Source organism: Heteronotia binoei, chromosome 10, assembly GCF_032191835.1.
Source record: "Heteronotia binoei isolate CCM8104 ecotype False Entrance Well chromosome 10, APGP_CSIRO_Hbin_v1, whole genome shotgun sequence".
NCBI lineage: Eukaryota > Metazoa > Chordata > Lepidosauria > Squamata > Gekkonidae > Heteronotia > Heteronotia binoei.
The window spans coordinates 56,627,518-56,653,736 of NC_083232.1; the positions used below are offsets into that span (position 1 = coordinate 56,627,518).

A 26,219-nucleotide genomic window follows, 5' to 3' on the forward strand; every position below is an offset into this window, starting at 1 on the left:
GATTTTTAATGGATTATGTAAGACAACTTGAGGCCAACACTTAGTGTAAGAGGGACTTTTAGATGTCTGTAGCATACATAGTTACCCCTGTTACAAACCAATGCAGAGGGCAGGAAAGGGCAGATATTCTTGTTTTAATAAATAAATAAGCTCTGCACATTCTCATCAGTTATGAATGGACAGACATCTGTCAAATTACTGTCAAACAAACAAACAAAAAGAGATTATTCATTTTATTCCAGGAAGGATGACATCATTGCAGGAAAAAGTTTTGCTCTGCTTCTCCAACAGCATTTTTGCTTTGGTTAATCCTTCCCCCATCACTTCCCTTCACCATCTTCCCCCTCTGTGGATCACAGTGATATCACCTATCTGTCACATTTCTACCAGGGCAGTGTACATCGTTCTCATTCCCTCATTTAATCTTCACAACAACCCTTTGAGATAGGGGAGGGGGTGAAGGAGAGAAAGAGGGAGAGCGGGGGGAGAGAGAAAGAGACCAACTGACCAACCCAAGGTCTTCCAGCATGCAGAATTAGGTTCTAACCCCTGGTTTCCCAGTTCATAGTCCAGCACTCTAACCATAACACTATGTTGGCTACGCAGGGGTGTCGAACTCATTTGTTATGAGGCTGGATTTGACATAAATGACACCTTGTCAGGCCGGGCCATGTGTGTCATAAAATGTAATGCCAGGTAGCAAAGATATAAACTTTATAAAGGACACAAACAAAATTAAAGATTTTTTTAAAATTTAAAATAAAACATGATTAAAACATTAGCACTCGGTTTTAAAGGTGCTTTCTTTTTATCTCTCCCATGGGATCCAGGGAACTGGGGGAAAGCCTCAGCCAATAGTAGGAAGAGAGGCTTGGCTCAGTAGCTCTGCTGTGTGACTGAGAGAGCCTGGCAAAGCAAGCTCTCCCTCCCCCCCTTCCTCCCCAAGGGAGGAGCCTCAGCAAATGGAGAAACAGAGGCTTTGCTCTGTAGCTCCTATGCAATTGAGCAAGCCTTGAAAAGCAAACTGATGTAGAAGGAAGCAAGAGAGAGGGAGAAGGAAGCAGATGACAGTTGCTCGGGGGCCTGATAGGAGTCCTCTGAGGGTCTCATTCGGCCCCCAGGCCACATGTTTGACACCCCTGGGCTAAAGAGCACAATGTAGACAAAATTGGTAAAAAGAAAATAATAAACAATATGTTACTTCTGACTCTGTCATCCATTCCTTTTTAAAGGCCATTGATAAATTGTTTGAATTGTTCTTTTAAATAAAATATATACAACTTGACACAATAGCTACCCCCAAGGCTTAGAACATTCACTGCATTCCTTCTCTTACTCCACAGTTCCGGATGCAGATCAAGTTGTTGTACACACTCAGTGAGAAAGCTTTGATCACTTGTCCCAACAACTTGCATTGTTCTGTAACCAAACAATCAAGTCCTTTGAAGACTTAATGTAAGCAAAGTCAAGTTTGGGATGGGAGAAAATTAGAATCCATTTTAAGATGTAGCAGAAAAAAGACTCCCTCTACCATGTTTTCAAAAGACTGATATGTCCCTTGTTCTGGATGTTACTGAAAAAGATCAAGCTAGAAAACTGTTATGAATACTATAAAAAGCACTGAAAATGTGCCTTTTTTCCTAGGTTGCACAAAACTTGTTGTTCTCTGGGATAAGGATGCCATTGCATCTGTTGGTACTGAGATGCTTTGGAGCCAAACAGGTTCATAGACTGACGCGGAAAATGTCACAGGTTTTATTACATTTGTGACTGATACTAAAGTCCAATTATTGCTGACATTTGGGGTTTGGGGCTGAAATCTTGCAAAGGTCAGTATGTACAGTGAAGTAATACTCCCTGGGAACATTTCTTAAAAGCAAAGCTGAAAGGGGACTCCTCCAGGCATAAAGCAGATGATGGTTTGTTACTTAGCACAAACCAAGGTAAAAGTGATCTGGTATAATCTATGACAAATGGTGTGATTATTGTATTATTTGAAAAAGTGATGTGAGGGATACATGTTGGGAAAACAGGTGGCCCTTGGAAAAGAGCAATGTGAGGTGAGAAATTACCCTTTGTAACATGCTGTATTTCACAATTGATTTTAATGCTTTGTATTCAACATTTGCCCTCACCTGGCTAGTTCAATCTTGGAAGTTAAGCAGGGTCAGCCCTGGCTACTATTTGGATGGGAGACCTCCAAGGAATATTAGGGTCATGATGTGGAGGCAGGCAATGCCAAACCACTGCTGAACATTTCTTGCCTTGAAAACCCTACAAGGTCACCATAGGTCAGCTGTAATTTGACAGCGCTTTCATCATGACAATTCAGTATTTAAATAGTAATATTATAGAATGCTAAAATGAGACCCAAAGAACAACTTTTAAAAGCAAGAGCCCTGCAGGATTCATAGAATTATAGAGTTGGAAGGTACCTCTAGGGTTATCTAGTCCAACCCCCAGCACAATGCAGGAAACGCACAAACACCTCTCCCTAAATTCACAGGATCTTCATTGCTGTCAGATGGCCATCTAGCCTTTGTTGAAAAACCTCCAAGGAAGGAGAACCCACCACCTCCCGAGAAAGCCTGTTCCACTGACGAATCACTCTAACGGTCAGGAAGTTCTTCTTAATGTTGAGCTGGAAACTCTTTTGATTTAATTTCAACCCACTGGTTCTGGTCCTACCTTCCGGGGTCACAGAAAACAATTCCACACAATCCTCTATATGACAGCCCTTCAAGTACTTGAAGATGGTGATCTTATCACCTCTCAGCAGCCTCCTCTCCAGGCTAAACATCCCCAGCTCCTTCAACCTTTCCACATAGGACTTGGTCTCCAGACCCCTCACCATCTTCGTCACCCTCCTCTGGACCTGTTCCAGCTTGTCTCTATCCTTCTAAAAATGTGGTGCCCAAAAATGAACACAATACTCCAAATGAGGTCTTACCAGAGCAGAGTAAAGCGATACCATCACATCACGTGATCTGGACACTAGACTTCTGTTGATACAGCCCAAAATTGCATTTGCCTTTTTAGCCACCGCATCACACTGTTGACTCATGTTCAGCGTATGATCCACTAAGACCCCTAGATACTTTTCGCACATACTACTGCTAAGACAAGTCTCCCCCATTCTATAACCATGCACTGGATTTTTCCTACCTAAATGCAGAACTTTACATTTATTCCTGTTAAAATTCATTTTATTGGTTTTAGCCCAGTTTTCCAGCCTGTCAAGGTCATCCTGTATCCTGTTTCTTCTTCTGTGTTTGCAACCCCTCCCAATTTAGTATCATCTGCAAATTTAATAAGCATTCCCTCTGTTCCTTCATCCAAATCATTGATAAAGATGTTGAACAAAACAGGTCCCAGGACAAATCCCTGAGTCACTCCACTTGTCACTCCTCTCCAAGAGGATGAGGAACCATTCACAAGCACTCTTTGGGTGCGATCTGTCAACCAGTTACAGATCCATCTAACGGTAACAGGATCCAAACCACATTTTACCAACTTGTCAACAAGGATAATATGTGGAACCTTATCAAAAGCCTTACTGAAATCAAGATAAACGATGTCTACAGCATTCCCCCGATCCAGCAAGGTAGTCACTTTCTCAAAAAAAGAGATCAGGTTAGTCTGACATGACTTGTTCTTGAGAAAACCATGCTGGCTCTTAGTAATCACATCCATTCTTTCTAAATGCTCCAGGACCAACTGTTTGATGATTTGTTCTAAAACGTTTCCAGGTATACACATCAAGCTGACAGGTCGGTAGTTACCCAGATCCTCTTTTTTCCTCTTCTTGAAGATGGGGACAACATTCGCCCGCCCCCAACCTTCTGGCACCCCTCCTGTTCTCCAAGGATTTAAAAAAAAAAATAACCAGAGGCTCAGAAATTACATCCTCAAGCTCTTTTAGAACCCTTGGATACAATTCATCTGGCCCTGAGGACTTAGTTTCATTTAAATAAACTAGGTGTTTATGTACTACACCTATTGCTGATCCTAGGTTCATACCCTCCTTGTATGTTCTGTTTTTGCCATGTTGAGCGCTATTCCCCTCAGAAGAAAAGACTGAGGAAAAGTAGGAATTGAGCAGTTCCGCCCTCTCTTCATTATCTATTACAATTTCACTTTCTTGCCCTGGCAATGGGCCTACCATGTCCTTGCTCTTTTTCTTACTCTGAAAATAAGAAAAGAACCCTTTTTTGTTGTTTTTAGCATCTTTGGCCAACCTAAGCTCATACTGAGCTTTAGCTTTCCTAACTTCTTCTCTACAAGCACTGGTGATTTTTTATATTCATCCTTGGTTATAAGGCCCTCCTTCCAATTCCTAAAGGAGTCTTTTTTATTTCTCAAGTCTTTAGAAACCTGTTTATGGAGCCACTTCGGTTTCTTTAGGCTTTTCCCATTTTTTCATCTCATAGGAATTGTCTGTGATTGCGCTTTCAGTATTTTGTTTTTAAGAAACTCCCACCCCTCCTGAACCCCCTTCCTCCTAAGTATTTCTGACCATGGGATTTTACCCAGCATAGTTCTAAGTTTATCAAAGTTTGCCTTTCTGAAGTCCAACCTCTAAGTCTGACTACGTATAGCTTTTCCCTTCCCTAAGACTGTAAATTCCAAAATCACATGGTCACTACTGCCCCGGGTGCCCACTATTTCCACTTCTTCAATCAATTCTTCCTTGTTGGTGAGAATCAAATCCAAGATAGCAGACCTCCTTGTTTCCTTCTTCACTTTCTGGAAAAGGAAGTTGTCAGCAAGACAAGTCAGGAATCTATTTGACTTTTCATTTTTAGCAGAGTTGGACTTCCAACAGATGTCCGGGTAATTGAAATCTCCCATGATCACTGTATCCCTTCTACTGGAGAACTTTGCAATCTGCTGTAGAAGTATCTCATCCAAGTCCTCTGCCTGACTTGGTGGTCTATAGCAGACCCCCACAATAATATCACTGTTGTTTCTTACTCCTTTTATTTTTACCCAGAGACTCTCAACTGAGCTGCCATGCTCCGATTCACATATTTCCTCAAAAGTATATACCTCCTTCACATATACTGCTACGTCTCCGCCCTTTCTCAATTGCCTGTCCCTTTTAAATGTTGTACCCCTGAATCCTAATATTCCAGTTGTGAGTGTCATTCCACCACATTTCAGTAAGACCTATTATTCATAGTCTTCTTCCTTTATTAGGACTTCCAGTTCCTCCTGTTTGTTTCCCATACTCTGTGCATTAGTGTAGAGACATCGGAATCTACGTTTTATGCATCCCGAGGGTTTGGTTTCCGTACAAGTCTGCAAGTTAACACTACCTAGGGTATGCGCCACTCTCTGCAAATCTTTAATGTTCTTGTCCCCAGTTCTAGCATCATACGAGGCTTTGAATTATTGTCTCACTCCCCCATACAATTTAGTTTAAAGCCCTCCTTATTAGGTTAGCAAGGCTGTTACCAAACACCCTTTTTCCTACCACCATAAGGTGCAAACCATCTCCCGATAGAAGACCACCATCTCAAAAGCGTAAGCCATGGTCCAGAAATCCGAATCTTTCCTGATGACAGTTCCTCATGCATTGTATCAAAGAGTTTCTGAAAGTCCCTCCAGTTGTTTTTTTTTGTAAAAAGCCATCTGGCAACTGAGGCTGAAGGATTGTTCAATGGGAAAAATGGTCCAAGGACCAGTATCAAGTTCCAGAGTTATGCCCAAAGCTCCTCTGAGGTCATGGAGTTATCGAAAAATTTCCAGAGCTTTTCAAAATAACACCAACATAACAATGCTGATTAAATCAAAAATTTTAGAGAGGTCCTTTTAAATGCAGCATTTATTCAACATTACTGTTCATAATGAATAATCAGTCCATCTTCTCATCAAGAGACATTTAAATACAAAACTCCAGTAAAAGCTAAGCCTTCACCAAGGGAACAAATGAGTACCACCTCATCAACCTGATACTGATAAAAAAAAGCACATTTCTGTGCCATGCTGTTATAAGAAAGAAACATGATGCCTACAAAATGGGCACCATTATGGCCTAATCCCTATAGCAGTTTTCGCCAGTATCAAGTTCCAGAGTTTCAAAATTGGATTGAAATATTCTCCTATTTTCTTTTTGGACAGGAAGTGAGCTCTCTAAATGTATTTTCTACTCTGTGTTGGGTTTAGAAACAAATAAGGCAGGCTCTCACTCAAGGCTGAAGTAGACACACCTCTGAGCTACAGTTTAAAGAAGAGAGGGATTCTTTGCAGAAGAGCAGGGACACTTTGTTAAGAGGGGGCCAGTGCAGTCTTCTCTCTCTTTCTCTCTTTCTGTATTGTAATAGGCAGCATCCAATATTATGAATTCCAAATTCCAATATATGCAGGAGTAGAAAAAATCACACATGACTATTTTTGCTTATGATAGCACAAATTGTGTTTCACACTACTAAAATATCTAGAAATTGAAAACACATGAGACAGATTGCTCTTTTTTTGCTTAGATTTAGCCCTCTACTTTTGCATATTTGCTTTACAAAGTGATGTTTAAAAAAAAATGGAATAACAAAACTATTATTTGAACCTAAGATCATAGACAACTAGCAAACTTTCATGAATGTTATGGTACAATATTTTAAAACATCTAAAATTAAAATTCCTAATGTCTTTGATACTTGAGGTATTTTTCTACCCCATGAATATCTGTGGTGAGATAAATATTCTCCAAGTTGAAAGAAGGCCTGCAACTCTCCAGAACACTGAAAATGATTCCCTGGACCAGAGTTTTCCTCATGTTCTCCTGAGGTTTGTATGCATATTTTAACATCTGAAGAAAAACTACCTTCTTGACAAAATGAATAGATTTCTGGATGTGTGTTTTCTTCTCCTCCAGTGCTTTTTTGCTTACAGAAAGCAGACTGTAAGTGGTAACTGGCTATGCTTTGGAAACATTGTTTCCAATTATACAGGTGACAAAGTTCTAAGTCACCTTTGGTTCTAGAGTCACCTTTGTCTGCATTCTGCCAAAACAAGCACAGTCAAGATAGGAAATGCACCCCAAACATTATTCCAGTGCTAAAAAAAAGTGTGAATAAAACAGCACGATCAGTTACTGTGTATAGCCAAGAACAAAGAACAACCAAGAAGATGCTGTTAAGTTAGTAACAAAAGATAATTGATTTGAGGATCAAATGATCACAAAGGGAGAGATGCAGAATCAGTGGCAAGGATAGATGTGGAAACCAGGGATGAACACTGGGTGTGCAATGTGTATTAAAAATGGCAAAGGTTAAAATGGAAAGACATCCTAAGCCCCAGTTTCCAAATGAGAGGTACCAGAGCACAAGACAGAAACCTCCCAAGCAGGATAGAAAAAGATGTGGGACTCTTTAGTTGCGATCTCAGAGGAATATGGGGAGGTTCTGATCACTCAATGTTTAAAGGGAAAACACTGCACATCAGAGATACTTGCTTCTTTCTTATATATCGTCTAGGGATTGATTGTACAGCTCACGACTTCAGAAGTTCATGAAAATACAAGATGATTGTACAGAATTAGCAATAGTTGTGAGCACCAAGAGTTTTTATAAAATATGGTATTTTTCAGTGCCCTTCTTCAAGCTCCAGAACAGTTTCATATACGGGTCTTCAGCAGAGCCTTTCTATGAAACCACATTGTGTTTTTGCTGGAATTGCAAAAAATCACATATTTGGAAGCAGCTGAGAATACAGAGGATGCGGAGAATCTCTGGTTAATACAAATGACACTGTGAATGATGAACAAAAGATGAGTGAATTGGTGGGACAAAGCTGTAAGGCATGTCAATTTTCTAATTAAAAAATTATGTAGCAGAGAGGATACTAATGAGCCAATAATCCCAAGAGATCATTTTCACAATTTCTGTCTGATTGCAATGCCCTTATTAGTCAAAACTTTACTTAGACCTGGTTAAAAAGGCATCTCTCCTTTAAAAAAAACAACCATTGAACATGATATGAAAATGGGGCTGATATTCCAGGACTTATCAAGGCCATGTAATTGAACCGGGCTTTGAATCTGGGAGTTCCCCATCCAAGACATACAAGGCACATATCACCAACTCTTTCAGACTGATATGCACTGTACACACTATTACATATCTCAAAAGTACCTGGAAGTAATTCGTAAATGTCATCTTCTATTGGCTGCGTGTTCACTTGTGGTGTACTTCTGTCACTTTCCCCAACATCATCATATTCTTCATCCTCCTCTGGAATAACTTCAGATCCCATGTCTGTTAGCAAGAACACAACTGCTGTACAACAAATGTCTTCCCAACTTGAATTTACTGTATTATATCAAGAACTCTACAGAAGAAAAATTATGTTCAACTCTTTAATTTGGGCATTGCATTTCCTTGGCTTTCAAAACTGCATTATTTAGAAATTCTAGTAGAATTCAGGTGCAACTGTTACCTTGTATTCAGCTGGAACTTAATGTAGGATGCAGTCAGCTTTATAGCATGATCTTAGGTTTACTTCCAGGCAAGCCCTGGCAAGTCCAACAGGTTTATTTTTTAACTACATGTGAACAGGACTGCAATTTCATATATACAGAAACATGTCAGAAACACTCTGCAGAACAGGAAACGCAATGTAAGAAGCATGTCTGTAAAACAGTTCCTATTCAGATAGCTAACAGTAACTTTGCTAGAAAGATTTCATTGGTAGACTACATTATAAACAACAGATCTTTGCCTCAATCAACTTACCTTGTAATACAAACTTGAGGCTCTGCACCCATTCCTCAGCTTCTTTGGGAGTGGCAGCTGTAAACTGTCCAGAAACATGATTTTAACAAGTAGCAAATAACAAACACAACAACTACAGCTAGCACCACATTAGCCACAAAAAGAAAGTAGCATTCTTGTCACTTCCTCAAGCCACCATTAGTAATTCTTTTCATGTCTTCTGGTACCTTTCTTGCAAGGATGCTTCTTATAATGTACAGTTAATTTTGACAAATTTACGTAATTGAAGCAGAGGATGATGGATTTGGAACTCTGATCAGCAGCTGGCAGCTGTGCAAGAAAAAAAAGCCGCTTCTCTTCATCAATGTCACAAGCAGGACTGATGAACGAAATTCGCCCTTGACAATTAGACGACACCCATGAATTTCTTTAGACTGCTGGGTACAGTTTTCTTAAAAATGTTCTTGTCAGATTCCAACACAGTACCTGACAACTTAATTAACTGGCTTTCAACTGCAATCTCAGATATTTAAAACTTATTAAACTTACATTCCACATTGATGCCTAGCTGATAGGTCTTGAATTGCACAGCTGACATGTGCTTTTACTTAGATTTCCCTCCCAGACCTCTAAGCAATACAATACATATTTAACACTTTGGAGCTTTTTAATCTATATAATTCAACTCTCTTACAATATAATTCATCCTAGGAAAAAAATCATGCAAACCTATTAGATAATAGATATTAAAATATAAGCAGTGAAATGGACCAATAGATAAAAGTGACATATTGGTTGTTCTTATCCCCACCAAAAGATAGTATTAGAACTTAATCTGGATTTTAACATTATTATATGACTTTATGGGGTAAGCAAATCAAGCAGGATCCCCCCCCTCCCCTTTCTAACATGTCAGGAGTGGTTTTATTGAAATGTTAATGTCTCCATAACTGGAACAGTAACAGTTTTATCTATTTAATTTGAAGACGACATAAAAAAAATCCAACCTGATAAATGCGTTTATCAGGTGCAGTGATTTCAAAACAGCAATCTTTCTTCCCATCCTTCCGAAGGGTATTATTCATTCTGACGGTGTAGCCATCTATAGCAAATTCACCTTTCTGTTGTTTGTCTGTCGGAGATAAAAAGCAAAGATAGAACTTCATTTGCAACGCTGAATGCGAATGGCCCGGCAGGTTATCATTTATTCAGATTTTTGTTTTCCATTTCATGAATATGCGAGAGAATTGGGTTGCACGTTATTAGCTGAATGGTTCAGGTGATGCTTTGGGAGATAAAACTCCCTTAAAAAATCAGAAAGTGCAAAACAAAGTACATTTTTATGAAGGCTGCTTACGGAATCCCACAGGGTGATGCTTACAGATGGTCTTATTTAGTGAGAAGTGCAAGGAATGACACCTGTACCTGGGGAAAGCCAAGAACTGGAACCTGGAACTTGTGAGACAAGCGTACCATAAATCAGTGTCTCTTTCTGGTTCGGTAAGCACTGGAAAAAACTGTCCAGTGAAGAAATGGCTGATCTCCCTGCTATACCTCCCCCACCATCCCAAATCTCTAAGTTTCCCTCTTTCTATAGCAGCAGCTGTAAAAGCCTCCCTTCATTCACTAACCAACACTGCCGAAAAATATATGGCTACCGAAGACCTACTCCAAATATTTATTATGACATTTCATTTAAGAAAACAGAAAGCCAAGTTTCATCGTGCAGGCATCTTTGAAATTAAGATCCTATTATGAAAAGCCAAACTATTAATTTGCTTGGAGGCAGTCTTAAATAATTCCATGGAGAAAAGAGGTGAATGCTAATTAGTCTCAAAACTGCAGGAAACTGTTACCCAGAGCAAGCTATGAAAAGATATAGCAGGCTCTAGACACAATGATCAGTGCAGCTAAATGCAAGGTGATGCACAATGGAAAGAAAAAGGTAAATAATCATTCTGAGTTCTAGAAAAACACTATGCAGCCCATGCATGGCTGCAATCTTAAGAACACTTCCTTGGGAGCAAGTCCAGTAAAATAAAGTGGAACTTGTTTCTCAGCAGACCTGCTTAGGACTACTTCATAAAGCACCAGAAGTAAGTATAAATGGGCATCAGGAAAGGGACAGAGTAAAATCTGTTTCCGTCCACAGTGTGTCCATGCCATGCGTACTGTATGCACTTCTAGATGACCTGTCTCAAGCCAGTATAGAAAATTAGGACTGTTCCTCTGCTGTGGAACAGCAGGTGCAAAATCAACACGTTTCTAGGACATAGGGGTTTCTGCTTTGAAAATGTGTAATGCTTGACAAAGACTCCAACCCCACCATGGTGCTTGTTGCAAATTCTACTGGTGCTGGTGTTGTTGGTTTCTTAGAAAATTCTCCTGATGTTTCCCTACACTCTATGTTTATTAGTACCTGCTTCAGCATGTTTGACTTATCATTAGTAAACAAATTTTAAAATACATGCCATGGTAATTTTATATGCTGTATCTCAGAAGATCTTCCAGAAACTAAAACTACTTCAATTGGAATTGGGGAGGTGAGATCAATAAAGTAGAGAAATTATTATTTAGATATTACAATCAAATAAATTGAAAGTTTACTGGTGATTTACTGGTAACTATTTTACATATTTTAAAACATGACAAATCTAGAGTGTGCACTTCTTTGACAGGGCTTTAATTTTTAACAAAACATGAAACGCTAAACGCTGTTCACACAGTAATTTTAGCATGACCAAAGTTCTGTACATTATATTCTATAGCTGGCCACTGAACTACTTTATCAGAGAGTCAAACCACATGACAGAGGTAAAAATCTACAAACAGATCTTCAGCATGTATTTTATTACTAGATAGTAACTGAAGCAGGAGCAATTCAGATTGGAGACTGAGTTAGTTAGGATTTCCCATTATTTCTCTGAAACGGCTGTGTTTGTACCTGCCCTAGTCCTCCTGGATTCTGGAGATATACTTTAGATAGTTCCCTTGCCACCATCTAGCAGTTAGTTCGTTAGATTAGGTTGCACTAGGAAAGTCAATATTTCTTCTTTTGTACATAAGTGAACAACAACAAACCTAAGTGCAAAGAACCCCGTGGCATAGAGTGGTAAAGCTGCAATACTGCAGTCGGAGCCCTCTGCTCACGACCTGAGTTCAATCCCAGTGGAAGTTGGTTCAGGTAGCTGGCTCCAGGTTGACTCAACCTTCCATCTTTCCGAGGTCTGTAAAATGAGTACCCAGCTAGCTGGGGGGGGAAGTGTAGAAGACTGGGGAAGGCAATGAAGAAGAAGATATTGGATTTATATCCTGCCCTCCACTCTGAAGAGTCTCAGAGCGGCTCACAATCTCTTTTACCTTCCTCCTCAACAGACACCCTGTGAGGTGGGTGGGGCTGGAAAGGGCTCTCACAGCAGCTGCCCTTTCAAGGACAACCTTTGCCAGAGCTATGGCTGACCCAAGGCCATTCCAGTAGGTGCAAGTGGAGGAGTGGGGAATCAAACCCAGTTCTCCCAGATAAGAGTCCGCACACTTAACCACTACACCAAACTGGCTCTCCCCATAAAAAGTCTGCCGTCAAAATGTGAAAGCAACGTCACCCCAGAGTCAAAAACGACTGGTGCTTGCACAGGGGACTACCTTTACCTAAGTGCAATGCAAGTGAACAATAAGAACTCTCCTCTCTCTAGACCTCCCCTCTCTAGATCTATCCAATAGCTTAATGTAGCTGGTTTGTGGGGCAAGTAACCCAAAGTCAAAGAACTGGTTCCAGTTTTGGGTCCTTATGATGCAGAGATCATGAGTGTTTAGATTTTGATTTGGCTTTTTAGTGAGGTGGTTCTGATGCACTCCTGTGAAGATGACAAGTCTTCTTGTGGAACAAAAACTGGCTAATGAATAGGAAACAGAGAGTGACTATAAACAGGCAATTTTCTCAGTGGAGGATGGTAAGCAGTGGGGTGCCACAGGGCTCAGTACTGGGTATGATGCTTTTTAACTTGTTCATTAATGATTTGGAGTTGGGAGTAAGCAGTGAAGTGGCTAAGTTTGCGGATGACACTAAATTGTTCAGGGTGGTGAGAACCAGAGAGGATTGTGAGGCACTCCAAAGGGATCTGTCGAGGCTGGGTGAGTGGGCGTCAACGTGGCAAATGAGGTTCAACATGGCCAAGTGCAAAGTAATGCATATTGAGAACAAAAATCTTAACTATAAATACAAGTTGATGGGTGTGAACTGGCAGAGACTGACCAAGAGAGAGATCTTGGGGTCGTGGTAGATAACTCACTGAAAATGTCGAGACAGTGTGCGATTGCAATAAAAAAGGCCAACGCCATACCAGGAATTATTAGGAAAGGAATTGAAAACAAATCAGCCAGTATCATAATGCCCCTGTATAAATCAATGGTGTGGTCTCATTTGGAATACTGTGTGCAATTCTAGTTATCGCACCTCAAAAAGGATATTATAGCATTAGAAAAAGCCCAGAAAAGGGCAACTAGAATGATTAAAGGGTTGGAACACTTTCCCTATGAAGAAAAGTTAAAATGCTTGGGGCTCTTTAGCTTGGAGAAACGTCGACTGAGGGATGACATGATAGAGGTTTACAAGATTATGCACGGGATAGAGAAGGTAGAGGAAAAAGTACTTTTCTCCCTTTTTCACAATACAAGAACTCATGCACATTCAATGAAATTGCTGAGCAGTCAGGTTAGAACAGATAAAAAGAAGTACTTCTTCACCCAAAGGGTGATTAACACATAAAATTCACTGTCACAGGAGGTGGTGGCAGCTACAGTCATAGACAGCTGCAAGAGGGGATTGGATAAGCATACGGAGCAGAGGTCCATCAGTGGCTATTAGCCACACCTTATGGTTGGAACTCTGTCTGGGGCAGTGATGCTCTGTATTCTGGGTGCTTGGGGGGGTGCTTCTAGTGTCCTGGTCCCACTGGTGGACCTCCTGATGGCACTTGGGGTTTTTTGGCCACTGTGTGACACAGAGTGTTGGGCTGGATGGGCCACTGGCCTGATCCAACATGGCTTCTCTTATGTCAGAATGGAGACCTGTACCAAGGTGGGTCCGAGGATAGAGCTGACTGAACAAAGGATTCAGGTCAAGATGAAAGCTCCCACACAGCAGATTGCTTTGTTGCCAGAGTATTGGAAATGGTCAAAGTCTTTTTCCAAAGGGCTGCTTTGAGCCTCAAACCTCTACTGATCCAAGCCTTAGGAGTGAAGAATTAACAGTGTCAACAAGACCTGACAATGTGAGATTCTCCAAGGCTCAAGAGAGAATATTTGTTGGTTTGGGTCATGCTGGTGCTACTCTGGGCGTATTTTTAAAATAGGGATTGTTGGGCCATTGAAACAAAGAGGAGAAAGCTCCTATCAAACACTAGAGAACAAGCTGAAGGAAGATGGCTAGATTAAACATCTTCTCCAGATGGAAGAAAGAAGGAACTGAGGGGAAATGGCACCTGCGCCCTAGGTGTACTGATTTCAGCAGGAAGCACCACGCCAAAAGGGGGAGGGCGAGATTTCCCTGTTAAAGCTAGAACGTTCTTTCTCCATAGCCAGCCTGTGTATGCACTGTTCCTATGTGGGACTGCTAGAAGAATGAAGACAAACTGGCTTATCAGATTTATATCCCGCCCTTCCCAACAGGCTCAGGGCATCTAACAACAGTTAAAAACATTAACAATTAACAAACATAGAATATTAAAAAGTAAAATATATAATAAAACATTTCCATACCTACAAATAAGCTGATACGGAAATAAAAAAGGACCATCTTTTTCCATACTACTTAGCCAACCAGTTAAGATCTGCCTCGCAAGCCCTGCTCTCTGTGCCCCCACCTTGAGAGCTGAGGTGGGTGGCAACTAGAGACAGGGCATTTTCTGTGGTGGCATCTTGCCTCTGGAGACAGATAGCTTGCTAACTACACTTGAGAGAATTCATACATTTCCCTCCTGGAGATAATTCACCATTGCCATTGCAGACCTTGGCCTCGGAAAAAGAGTGACACAGGTTCACAAGCTTTCTGCCCCACATTTCAAGGGGCTCCTCAGAAGCAGGGAATTCCTTTTTGAATCAAGTAGAAAGTGGGTCTCCATTCAAAACTCCTGTCAAGGAAAGATCAATGCATTTTTTCCCCATTAGGATGCTGAAGTGGTTTGCATGCAGCTCTTGTTAGTGCAGAGCATAAAGAGAAAGCAGAAACCGGAAGAGAAACACCGGAGTGTCAGAATGGGGGAGTTCTCCATCATCCACCCTGAGAGTTGACAGGGATGGTAACAGCTGGACACATGTAACAGATTCTGAGAACCAGCATGGTATAGTGGTTGAACCGTCAGACCAGGATCTAGGATGTCAGGGACCATTTCCATACATCATTTCCACACAATTTTTGGCTGCTACAGGACTAGCTCTGAATTTACTGCTCCACTACTGTGCATTTTCCAGATCCAATATTCCTGCAATTTTTTTCCTTTTCAGGTACTAATTTGCAGTTTTCAAGTGTGGAATTCCCAAAATCAAATTTTGTTCCCTGCCACCTTTTTGTGGCATCAGCATCACATGTACACTCCACTCCCCCAAGTCCTCTGGACAAAAGACTGGGTTTTTTAAAATGTTATTTTGATTACGTTACAATGCTGATTTTTAAAAACTTGATACCATCACTGCATTTTAATGCACGGAAAAAATGAGTGATGAGGGTTAATGTAGCTTTCTCCATGTGATTACCTGTCTACAACGTTCTCTCCCTTTTTTGTGTGTGAGTAGGTTTTGTAGCCTGACACCTATATTGTTTCTTCATTCCTCCCACCCCCTTCTCTTTCTCTATAGCTTCTGATGTGTTTTTAGTGACAATTCAGTCTTTTAAACATCTGAAAATAATGTATAATTGATCTGATAATCATGGAAACTCAACATGTACAGTGTTTCCATTTAACGTGCTTCATAATTATTGAATAACCCTGTTATGATTTGGTGTATTTAGTTTGTAAATTACAAACAGAACACTATTTTCACTAGGATTATGTGGGAATCTTCACTGGCCATTTTCTTAGATGATGACTAAGAAGAAGCAGGGGACCTTTAAAATTGTGGCAACCATGCTAGACCCTAAGATCCAGCTAGTGCAGAACACTGCAGTACAATTGTTAATGGGGCTCCCTCAATGATAGCACATTCAACCAGTGCTGAGAGAGCTGCATTGGCTGCCTATTGTGTACCGAGTCTATTTCAAAGTGCTGGTATTGACCTTTAAAGGCGTATATGGTTGAGGACCTGTCTATCTACGGGACCACCTTTCCCCATAGGCTCCCCAGAGAGCACTGCGTTTGGAAGCTCAAAATCTGCTATCCATCCTCGGACCAAGCAAGGTCAGACTAAGCTCTACATGGGCCAGGGCCTTCTCAGTGGCAGCACCAATGCTGTGGAATGCTCTCCCAGCGGCCGTAAGAGCCCTGTGAAATCTCTCCCAATTCCGCAGGGTCTGTAAAACTAAATTTTTCCGACAGGCCTAAGTGGGAGAAGGCTGCCACTCTATGCTGCTGAGCAATATCATCAGAAGGATCACTAACAGACCGACAGAAGAACTATGTCACCATCATAATCTGACTCATCTATACTAAAATTATTGAATAGCACCAAATATGCAATTTTAAATTGTTTAATTGTTTAAGTTTTATTGTTTTTAAACTTGTAATTGGAAATTGTTGTTTTTAACATAACTGTTAGCCGCCCTGAGTCCGCTCGTGGAGAGGGAGGGATATAAATCTAAGGTAAATACAAAAATAAAAATAAAGATACATCCAGCTTCCCCCCCCCCCCCGTGTTATTATACTGTAATGAACATGTGCAAGAAAGGAGGTTCCTTTGCTGCACATCTGCAAAACGAGGTTCCTTTGCTGATGAAGTACATGACGACACATTTAGCATGCTTCATAATTATTGAATAACACTATTATGAACTGGTGTAACCAGTTTGACATCTGCAGGCCATTTCCTTAGTTAGTTCCCCATGATACATAAAGGCCCTCCCCCCTTTTTTGCAATGTTATGATGTTAAAATACTACTGCTTATGCACAAAAACAGAAGGTTCCATTGCTAGCAAAGTACATAATGACATGGACGCACAACCCCTTTTCAAAGGAAATGCAAAATGGGGAGGGTCAGATCTGAATTCAAGAAAAAAAAATTCCCCCAAAATACATGCCTTTTTATGGAAGGGGTACTGCAAAGTCAGAGCATCAACTGGTGATTCAACTTGCTGGGAAACAGTGGCAACAACGAGGTGCAGAAAAGGTCCAGGTTTGAAACCCCACTCTGCTATGGAAGCTTATTGGATGAACTTGAGCCACTCTCAGCCTACCCTACCGGGTTGCCTCTGTCAGGATAAAATGGAAGAGGAAGAGAATTATGTTGAAAACTGCTTTAGGTTCCCAGCGGGGAAAAAGTGGAGCATAAATAAATAAATAAATAAATTATGGTCTATGAATTAGTGCAGGCAGAAAGACAGCTCTACCTTATTGCAGTTTGGCAGCCTTTACAATGAGGCAGGGTCCTGTGGTGGGTTTCACTCAAGGACCTTTTCATACTGGTATTACTCTCACCTGGATAGCCCCGGATAGCCCAATCTCATCAAATCTTGGAAGCTAAGCAGGGTCAGTCCTGGCTAGAATTTGGATGGGAGACAACCAAGGAATATTAGGGTTGTGATGTGGAGGCAAAGCAATGGCAAACCACCTCTGATTGTCTCTTGCCTTGAAAACCTCATGAGGTTGCCATCAAGTCACAACTGACTTTCTAGCACTGCTGCTGCTCCTCCCAGCCTCCACCAGCTAGTCCTTCCCTCCTTTGACTTTTCCTTCTGTCTCCCTTTCTGTGTGTTCTTTCCATACCGCAAATTATCTTTTTTCTTGGTAAAGACATGATGTGGAAGGGAGAGGACATACACACAAGAACACTGTTTGCAACAGAAATCTGTGCTCTTCCACAGTGCCAATTATCTTTTTTCTTCCTATTTCTAGAAGTAAGAAACTTAAAACTTATTAAAACTTATGATACTTAAAGTATCTTAGGAAAAAAACTGGGAGTTGCTATGTACCTCCTTTTGTAATATAAGAAATAGGAAGGCTAAGAAAAATACATATTTTAAAAACTTGTTTTTCAGAGTCGGGACAGAACTGTAGTGTATTGTCATGGGATGTCAGAGAGGTCAAATGTTTAAGTAGGTTCAAACATGATTAGATAAAGTCATGAACGATACAGCCTTCAACAGCTATCAGTCTGGATAGCTAAGGGGTATAAACATGTTGTGAGTAACCCAAACTGCAAGAAGCTGAAAGTGATAAGGGAGCAATTGATCTAGAAGTTGCCCTTTGACTTCTCTTACATTTCCTCTGGAATAACTGGTGCTGTTTACTATCAAAGACAGGATGCTGGTTTGAGTTCTTTTGTTCTTAAGATACATGTGTCAACAGTAGATGAGCTTAAGCAAGGCTCACCAAGGTTTGGTTGCAACTGTAACCAAAGCCTAATTCAACTGCGGATTGCTGGAAATTTTAAAAATCAATTTAATCACTTCTGTAGTAGTAAGATGCACACATAAAGATTATTTTCCAAGGATGAATTTTCCTTAGTAAGATGCCATAATGAGTAAGATTTTATCTACCACTTCTTAAAGTGGCTCCAAATAGTTTTAGTAGGCAGTTGTGAAGGTAAAGAAGACCAACAGAGCAGCATTTTCCCTGAGGACCCACCATTAATTTAAACTGCAGTTACTGGAATCCTTCAGCCATATATGCTTCATGAGCTACAAATATCCACTGGTGGTGCTCTCCTGTAATCTAGGTGGTCGACCCACACTTTCATCCTCATAAGTGGCTGAGAACATTCTTCTAGAGAATCAGCCTCAGAAAGCACTGTGTGATCCCAAAATATATCCTGAAACTATACCCTACAATAATAGCTTTTAGAAGTTTACTTATTAAAATAGCTTCCCAAAAATCATTCAAGGAAAGGATGCTTATCTTCAGTTCTAGCACAGAGGTTTGTTTATCAAAACACTTCTACTCTACCTTTCTCCACTCCAAACAGGCCAGTATGGTTGATTGTTCGCCCTCTGCCCTTCCCTCCATACCAATGCTCTAACTAGTTATCATCCTCCATTAGAATTGTCGAGAATAATTTTACACCTTCCATTGTGACATGGCTCACCTGCCTGAGCCATCAATTATTTTAATACATTATCCTTTTTTATCAGGCATTGATTATCTTTAGTCTCATCCACTCTCCAACTGTGGCCCCAGAACAACTAGGAACAAGGAGGGTGATCTGTGGGTCAGGCCTGAACTACACAATTTCCCCTCTGAGGGCCACCCATGTCCAGCTTTTTCAAAATTAATTTCCTGATCTTCACCTGTTGGCTGTTGTTTTCCCAACAGTGCATTCAGATACCATTTTTACAATTAGTGTCAAGTTGTCCTAAAAAACATCCTTCAACTAGAGGATGTTTTCTAAACCCCAGATTAGGTTTTTCCTGGATTAGACTTCAATGCAAGACACACTGTTAGTGTAACCAACATCCCACTGAATAAATTTCTTCAATTTTTAATGTTTTTAAACCCCCAAATTAGTATTTAAACTAATATACCCAGCAAGTATGTCAATAAATGCATGAAGAGACACATAGCTTCAAGTCAAAAGAACAAGCATAGTTCCAACATCTGCTTCCTATATATGGCCCCATTTAGGGTTCTATTTTGGTCACTAGCAGCCCCGTGGCGCAGAGTGGTAAAGCAGCAGTACTGCAGTACTGTGGTCTGAACTCTCTGCTCATGACCTGAGTTCAATTTCGGTGGAGGCTGGATTCAGGTAGTCGGCCCAAGGTTGACTCAGCCTTCCATCCTTCCAAGGTCGGTAAAATGAGTACCCAGCTTGCTGGGGGGAAAGTGTAAAAGACTGGGGAAGGCAATGGCTCCCCATAAAAAGTCTGCCGTGAAAGCAATGTCACCCCAGAGTCGGAAACAACTGGTGCTTGCACAAGGGACCTTTCCTTTCCTTTCCTTTGGTCACTACATGTGATGCATTCTTCCTTCCCCAGTATTTGAGTGTTAAGTGCTAAAATATCAATTGTTATACTTTTATATCGATCTAAAAGTACTGTGCCAGGCTATCAGTTTAGCTGCTGGGGTACCAACCCAGGCTAGTTTCCTGCGAAACATTTACCAGAAGGGGAATCAGAAAAGGTCTTACAGAAAAGGCTGACTTTTCTAGTAATCAGCATGACATGGGCTATGTGTGCCAGATTTCAGCTTTCTGGGATGCATCTAAACTACCTTAACCATTTGAGAGTATGTTTCACCCACATGAGTACCAGCAAATTTCAGAACTCTGGATTGCTAGGAAGCATTCTTACAATTTCAGCTCTTGTGATAATGAGTTCCTGAGACCTAGATGTACTGTTCCATAATCAAAACTTTTCAATTTAAGAACTCAATATAAAGTTTCCAATCAATTCACTCATACACTGACCATGGTTTCGACCTTAACTTGTGTGCTGCATAAACAGTAAACCTGTATACAATACAACATATTATGCTTGAATCTAATTTGGTCAAGTTGCTATGGTCAACAGAAACCCACAGAGCAGACCAGGAGCAAAACAGAGGAACATTCCCTCTCTTGATTGTCTTTCAAACTTCTCTTTTACAGGTGAGTCCCAGGTTAAGCAACCAACCTGTACCACTTACTGCCAGCCAGCTAGAAACAGGACAAGAATGCTTGACTTCCAACTGCCTGCTCTCTGGAGTCTCTGTTGGGTTCACTGATACTACACTGAGCATACTGGCAGCTGTGAGGAGAAAGCCTATGAGCACTGGTTATTTTTTGCATGCTGAATTATGGAGAAGCCTGCCCTCTCCTGAACCTTGCAAGGTTAGCAGCATGAAACATGGTAGAGGCAGGCAACTCCTAGCTGTCTTTATTAATTAAAGAAGGATTAGGTGGAAGCTACAGCCAAAGAAAGCTAAATAGAGCAGTCTTCACTGCATCACCAACTGGCAGCCACTATTGTGCACCCATGACACAAATGCCATCTGCCTCCAGTTTCTGAACAGCTTAAGTAAATCCAACAATTTATTAAATGTATCTGAACACTGAAGAATGTGTATTCCCCACTCAAGAGCCCCTTTGTGTCAAGTACCACAGCGATAGAACAAAAACTCTCAATTTTATTGAGAAAATCATTTTCAAAACTTTAACATAGAATGAGATTCACTTTAAGAGATACTTCCATACCAAAACAATATCAACTTGTGATTCAACTGTTGTAAAAATTCAAAACTGTTATATATTCCAATTAGAATTAAAATGTTAAGAAAATGGTTTGTTGTTCAGTCGCACAGTTGCTTCCAACTCTTTGTGACCCCATGGACAAAGTCATGCCAGGCCCTCCTGTCTCCCACCATCCTCCGAAGTCTGCTCAAATTCATGTTTGTTACATCAGCAACACTGTCCAGCCATCTAATCTTTTGCCATCCCCTTCTTCTTTTGCCTTCTGTCTTTCCTAGCATCAGGATCTTCTCCAGGGAGTGCTCCCTTCTCATTTGGTGGCCAAAGTATTTGAGCTTCAGCTTCACCATCTGACCTTCCAGGGAACAGTCTGGGTTGATTTCCCTTAGGACTGACTGATTTGATCTTTTTGCAGTCCAAGGGACTCTCAAGAGTCTTCTCCAGCACCACAGCTCAAAAGCATCTATTCTTTTGCGCTCATCCTTCCTTATGCTCCAGCTCTCACAGCCATACATTATTACTGGGAATACCATCACTTTGACTATAAGGACTTTTGTTGGCAGGGTGATGTCTCTACTTTTTATTACACTGCCCAGGTTCGCTATAAGTGTCCTCCCAAGGAGCAAACGTCTTTTAATTTCATGGCTACAGTCACCATCTGCAGTGATCTTGGATCCCAGAAATGTGAAGTCTGTCACTACTTCCATGTCTTCCCGTTCTATTTGCCGAGGTGTGGTGGGGCCAGATGCCATGATCTTAGTTTTTTTGATACCTACTTTTGTGCTCTCCTCTTTCACCCTCAACAAGAGGTTCTTTAGGTCCTCCTCATTTTCTGCCATTAGAGTAGTGTCATCTGCATATCTGAGGTTGTTGATGTTTTTCCCGGCAATCTCAATTCCAGTTTGTGCTTCATTCAGGCAGGCATTCCACATAATGTACTCTGCATATAAATTAAATAAGCAGGGTGACAATATACATCCTTGTCGAACTCCTTTTCCTATTGTAAACCAATTAGTTGTTCCATATCCCATTCTGACCATTGCTTCCTGACCCTTATACAGGTTTCTCAGGAGACATGGTGAGGTGGGTCTGGTACTCCCATATTTTTAAGGACTTGCCACAGTTTGTTGTGATCCACACAATCAAAGGCTTTAGCATAGTCAATGAAGCAGAAATAGATGTTTTTCTGATACTTCCATGCTTTCTCCATAATCCATCGAATGTTGGCAATTTGATCTCTAGTTCCTCTACCTCTCCAAAACCCAGCTTGAACTTCTGGTAGTTCCCGATCTACATACTGCTGAAGCCTAGCTTGTAGGATCTTTAACATGACCTTGCTGGCATGTGAAATGAGTGCAATGGTGCGATAGTTTGAACATTCCTTGGCATTACCCTTCTTTGGGATTGGAATATAAACTGATCTTTTCTAATCCTGTGGCCACGGTTGTGTTTTCCAAATTTGTTGACATAATATGTGCATCACTTTAACAGCATCATCTTTTAGGACTTTGAATAGCTCAACTGGGATACCATCATCTCCGCTCGCTTTGTTGTTAGTAATGCTTTCTGAAGCCCATTTGACTTCACACTCCAAGATGTCTGGCTCAAGGTCATCAATTTCACTGTCATGGTTGTCCGGGACATTGAGATCCTTCTTGTATAATTATTTTGTGTATTCTTGCCACCTCTTCCTGATCTCTTCTGCTTCTGTTAAGTCCCTACCATTTTTGTCCTTTATCATGGCCATCTTTGCATGAAACATTCCCTTGATTTCGCCAATTTTCTTGAAGAGATCAGAAAGAAAATCGTAAATGGATACAAAAACTTCAATATGATTTTTGAGGAAAGTGGAGAAGGGGGAAAGAAATACCAAATAAATCAAGTCAACTTGACAACTATTTGAAGTTCAGGGGGGAAGAAAGGTGAAATTGTGAACCAAGTAACAACAACAATAAAAAAATATAAGACAGCATAGCAAAGATGGAATTCTTACACTACCTGGAAGCAGAGAGAGCATTATATTCCAGGTCAGAAAAGAAAACAGTAGCAGGCCAAGAACGTCACTCATAAATCCAGAATGCATCGACAACAGAGTGGCCCTGGAGTTGCCAAAAAGTCAACTGCTAAATGTGTTTACTAAGGTATATCACAAACATTACAATACCTTTGTCACTTCCATAATAGTAGAAAACTGTCCGACTCAGAGCACACCACCGTTTTTGCCACTCAAAGCCAAGAAAGCTGTGGTCTGCAATTAAGACAATTCAAGTTAGGTTACTCTTCCTGAATTGGATAAGACTCCTGCCAAAGGAACTCTGCAGCAATTGCAGTCAGATAGCAGTAGGCTACACAGTCCTACTGATCCCTGTTAGTCATGTCATGGGGAGTGGAGAAAGAGGGAAGAGAACAGACCCTAAAGACCCAATATGTTGAGACAGAGTTTGTACAAAATGACAGATGGCTGAAAAAGCCCATCTAACCACTTATGTTAGAACTACGGGGTGTGCTAAAAATCATTATACTGGTAATCAAGTCCTGTCTATTTATAGATACATTTGAATGGTCTTCTCATATTTAGTTTTTTGGGAAGTTTTTGTTCTTTTCAGTATTCTCAAAAACAAAAAGTTATTAATCTCTTAAGCTTTTGTATTTAATATGCACTTGTTTATCATGCTACCCACTAGGAATTTCTCTTGTTCATTAAATAAATGTCCAAAATTGTGACAAAAAACAAGGCAACAAACATTTCATTTTCTAGCTAAAAACACTGGATGTAATCTGATTGTCTAATTCAGTTTACCTTTTCTACGTTTTTCCAGGTATCCAGATTTTAACACAAACTGAAGGTCCTGGGCTGCCACAGGAAGAAACTGAGTCCCTGAAAGATAAGTCAACACCCATAAATAAACAGATGCTTTTCTAAAACATTGGTAAATTAATGCAACAAAAAGTATTCCCATAGTTAACAGATGTATGTTCATCTTGTTTGTTCATCATGTATGTTCACCATATTTGAACCCTCTAATGAATTTTAGTACAAAATTATTTATTAAACTTAATTTTATGTTCATGTCAAGTATTTGGCATGTGAACAGGGCTTTTTTTTAAATGTAATGAGCTTCCTGGTAAATGCATTCTTTGTCTCCTCCCTTCATGTGTAACTCAAAAACAAAACACTCCTGCAGCAAATGGTAGGTATGTGTGACACCCTCACCACCACCACTCCCAAACCAATAATGGCTTGTCCTTGTTTTTCCACAAAGGGATTCCAAAGTCTGGTTTCATCCTCTTTTGGAATTCTAGTTTGGAGAGAATTATAGTTTCACAGGAATCAAACTTACATCCTTTAGTAAATCTAGTTAAAACAGTTCAGAGAGTGTGTTAATTACAAACTGAGCCAAAGGGGACGCAAAGGCATTTCACAGCCAACCCTTTTTATTCCAAAGTCAAACATGAACATTTCAATAGTTCTACCATGGTATACATATGCACATATAAGTAAGGCTTATGCATGTGGAAGGAAGGAAGGAAACAAGCAAGCAACAAAGCCAACTGATGTTTTTGCAATGATACATAAGATTCAGAGTTTGTACAAAATGACAGTTTCCCCAAAAGTGCCACCATACTGGGGATAAGTGGAAGGCAAGTGCCGCCCTCCCCCCCCCCACCCGCATCATTTTAATGGTCTGCATAGACAGCCGGCTCTGCACCTCCTTGCTTATCACTATGAGTCAGTCTATTTGTGATGTGGGAGAACTGGGATCAGGATATCCACAAATGTTTATTTTAAAAAAAAAACAGCTACAGGAAAGGAACTTAACCCCTTTTCCTCAAGACATATTGCCAACCTCAGTTATCTCCCCGCTCCCAAAAACTACTCAGCACATAAAGCAAGCACCCATTTGGTACCTTTGCCCACCCCCCGGGAAACATCAGCTATGCAAGGGGGATTGTTAGGCAAACTATGAAGGATTAACTCCCCCCCCCTCCCAAAAAAAAGTATGTGGTCACAAGCAGGATTGTGCTCTCTTCACAGCTACTTTTCTTTCTTTTTAAAAAAGCCATGGGGTGTAGCAGTACTAGGAACTGGGAGACCCAGATTCCAATCCCCACTCTGCCATGGAAGCTTGCTGGGTGACTTTAGGCCAGTCACACACATTCACCTAAACCAATCTAAAAGCTGCTGTAAAAATAACGTGAAAAAATGTGGGATATGAATGAATAAATCAGTCCTAGATCTCCCAGAGATTGTTTTGGCCCTCAGCTGGTAATCATCTCCAGGAGAGAAGCCATGCATCCTGAAATGATGGCTCATTTAAAGGCCAGTTCTCTGGTACCTCACCAAATCAGCCATAAAATTTATGTTTTTATTTTCTCCACAGGGGAAAAAAAGTCAATATCAACCGTAACTATTCCACAACAGAGGACTTTTGTCTGCAACAGCAGGTAGTGTCTTTATCTCAATTTGGGTACTGGAGATGGAATAAAATGATGTGGGGAATGGGAGGTAAATTTTATCTTGTATCCATGAGTGATTATAGGTCACAGTGTTTCAAGTGTGGGAAAATCCCTGGAGTCTGCCCCCTATTTGATAACCTCTGTCCTGTCTGTTGATCGGAAACTGCCTTTGTTGGAATCTGAAGCAGAACCCCTAAAATCCTTTGTTTCCTGGCCTTGCATGGTGGGTTTGTTAAATATGAAAGGAATGTAAAGGCTTTGACCTAGAATCCTTGTACTTTTGGCCTGAAGCCAAGGGCATGGCTTTCTTTTTCTCTTCAGTTTCTACCAACACCTTATCCACTGCACCTTCTCCAAAGAGTAGTCTACCTGAAAACTTTTCTGCAGACAGGTTAGACCTGTACTAAGGGTCTACTTTCCAGAGCTTTAACCATAGATTCCTTCTAACTCTGTTGGTTTCTTGTGTTCTAGCACAGAACTACATTTCATCTTGTGATGTATCAGCTACAAACTCCACAGCTCTCTTAATTTTCAGTAAGGACCTCTTAGTCATAGGGTCAGTGTCTATGTCCCGAAGCAAATTCTCAGCCCAAACCACAATGGCCCTAGTGAAGTTCGAGAGAACTGCTGAGATTTTTTAAAGAGTGCTGCTGAGATTTTTAAAAAGCCATTTCACTTTTCCTGTCTACTGTGTCCCTTAAAGCATTGCCCCCATCTTTTGACAAAATTGCTCCCAGACAACT

At 40.7% G+C, this 26,219-nt stretch overlaps 1 protein-coding gene across 1 annotated transcript in view; it reads right to left on the reverse strand.

Annotated features, from left to right (window-relative positions):
• The window catches only part of SKAP2 (src kinase associated phosphoprotein 2), a 151,148-nt gene that overhangs the window by 44,554 nt on the left and 80,375 nt on the right, over positions 1 to 26,219 (reverse strand). The window contains exons 5-9 of the mRNA XM_060248678.1: positions 23,819 to 23,896; positions 23,183 to 23,266; positions 9,719 to 9,843; positions 8,733 to 8,796; positions 8,133 to 8,255 (exon numbers count right to left, since the gene is read on the reverse strand). Coding sequence (XP_060104661.1) covers positions 8,133 to 8,255; positions 8,733 to 8,796; positions 9,719 to 9,843; positions 23,183 to 23,266; positions 23,819 to 23,896 — 474 coding nt within the window. The remainder of the gene's footprint in view (positions 1 to 8,132; positions 8,256 to 8,732; positions 8,797 to 9,718; positions 9,844 to 23,182; positions 23,267 to 23,818; positions 23,897 to 26,219) is intronic.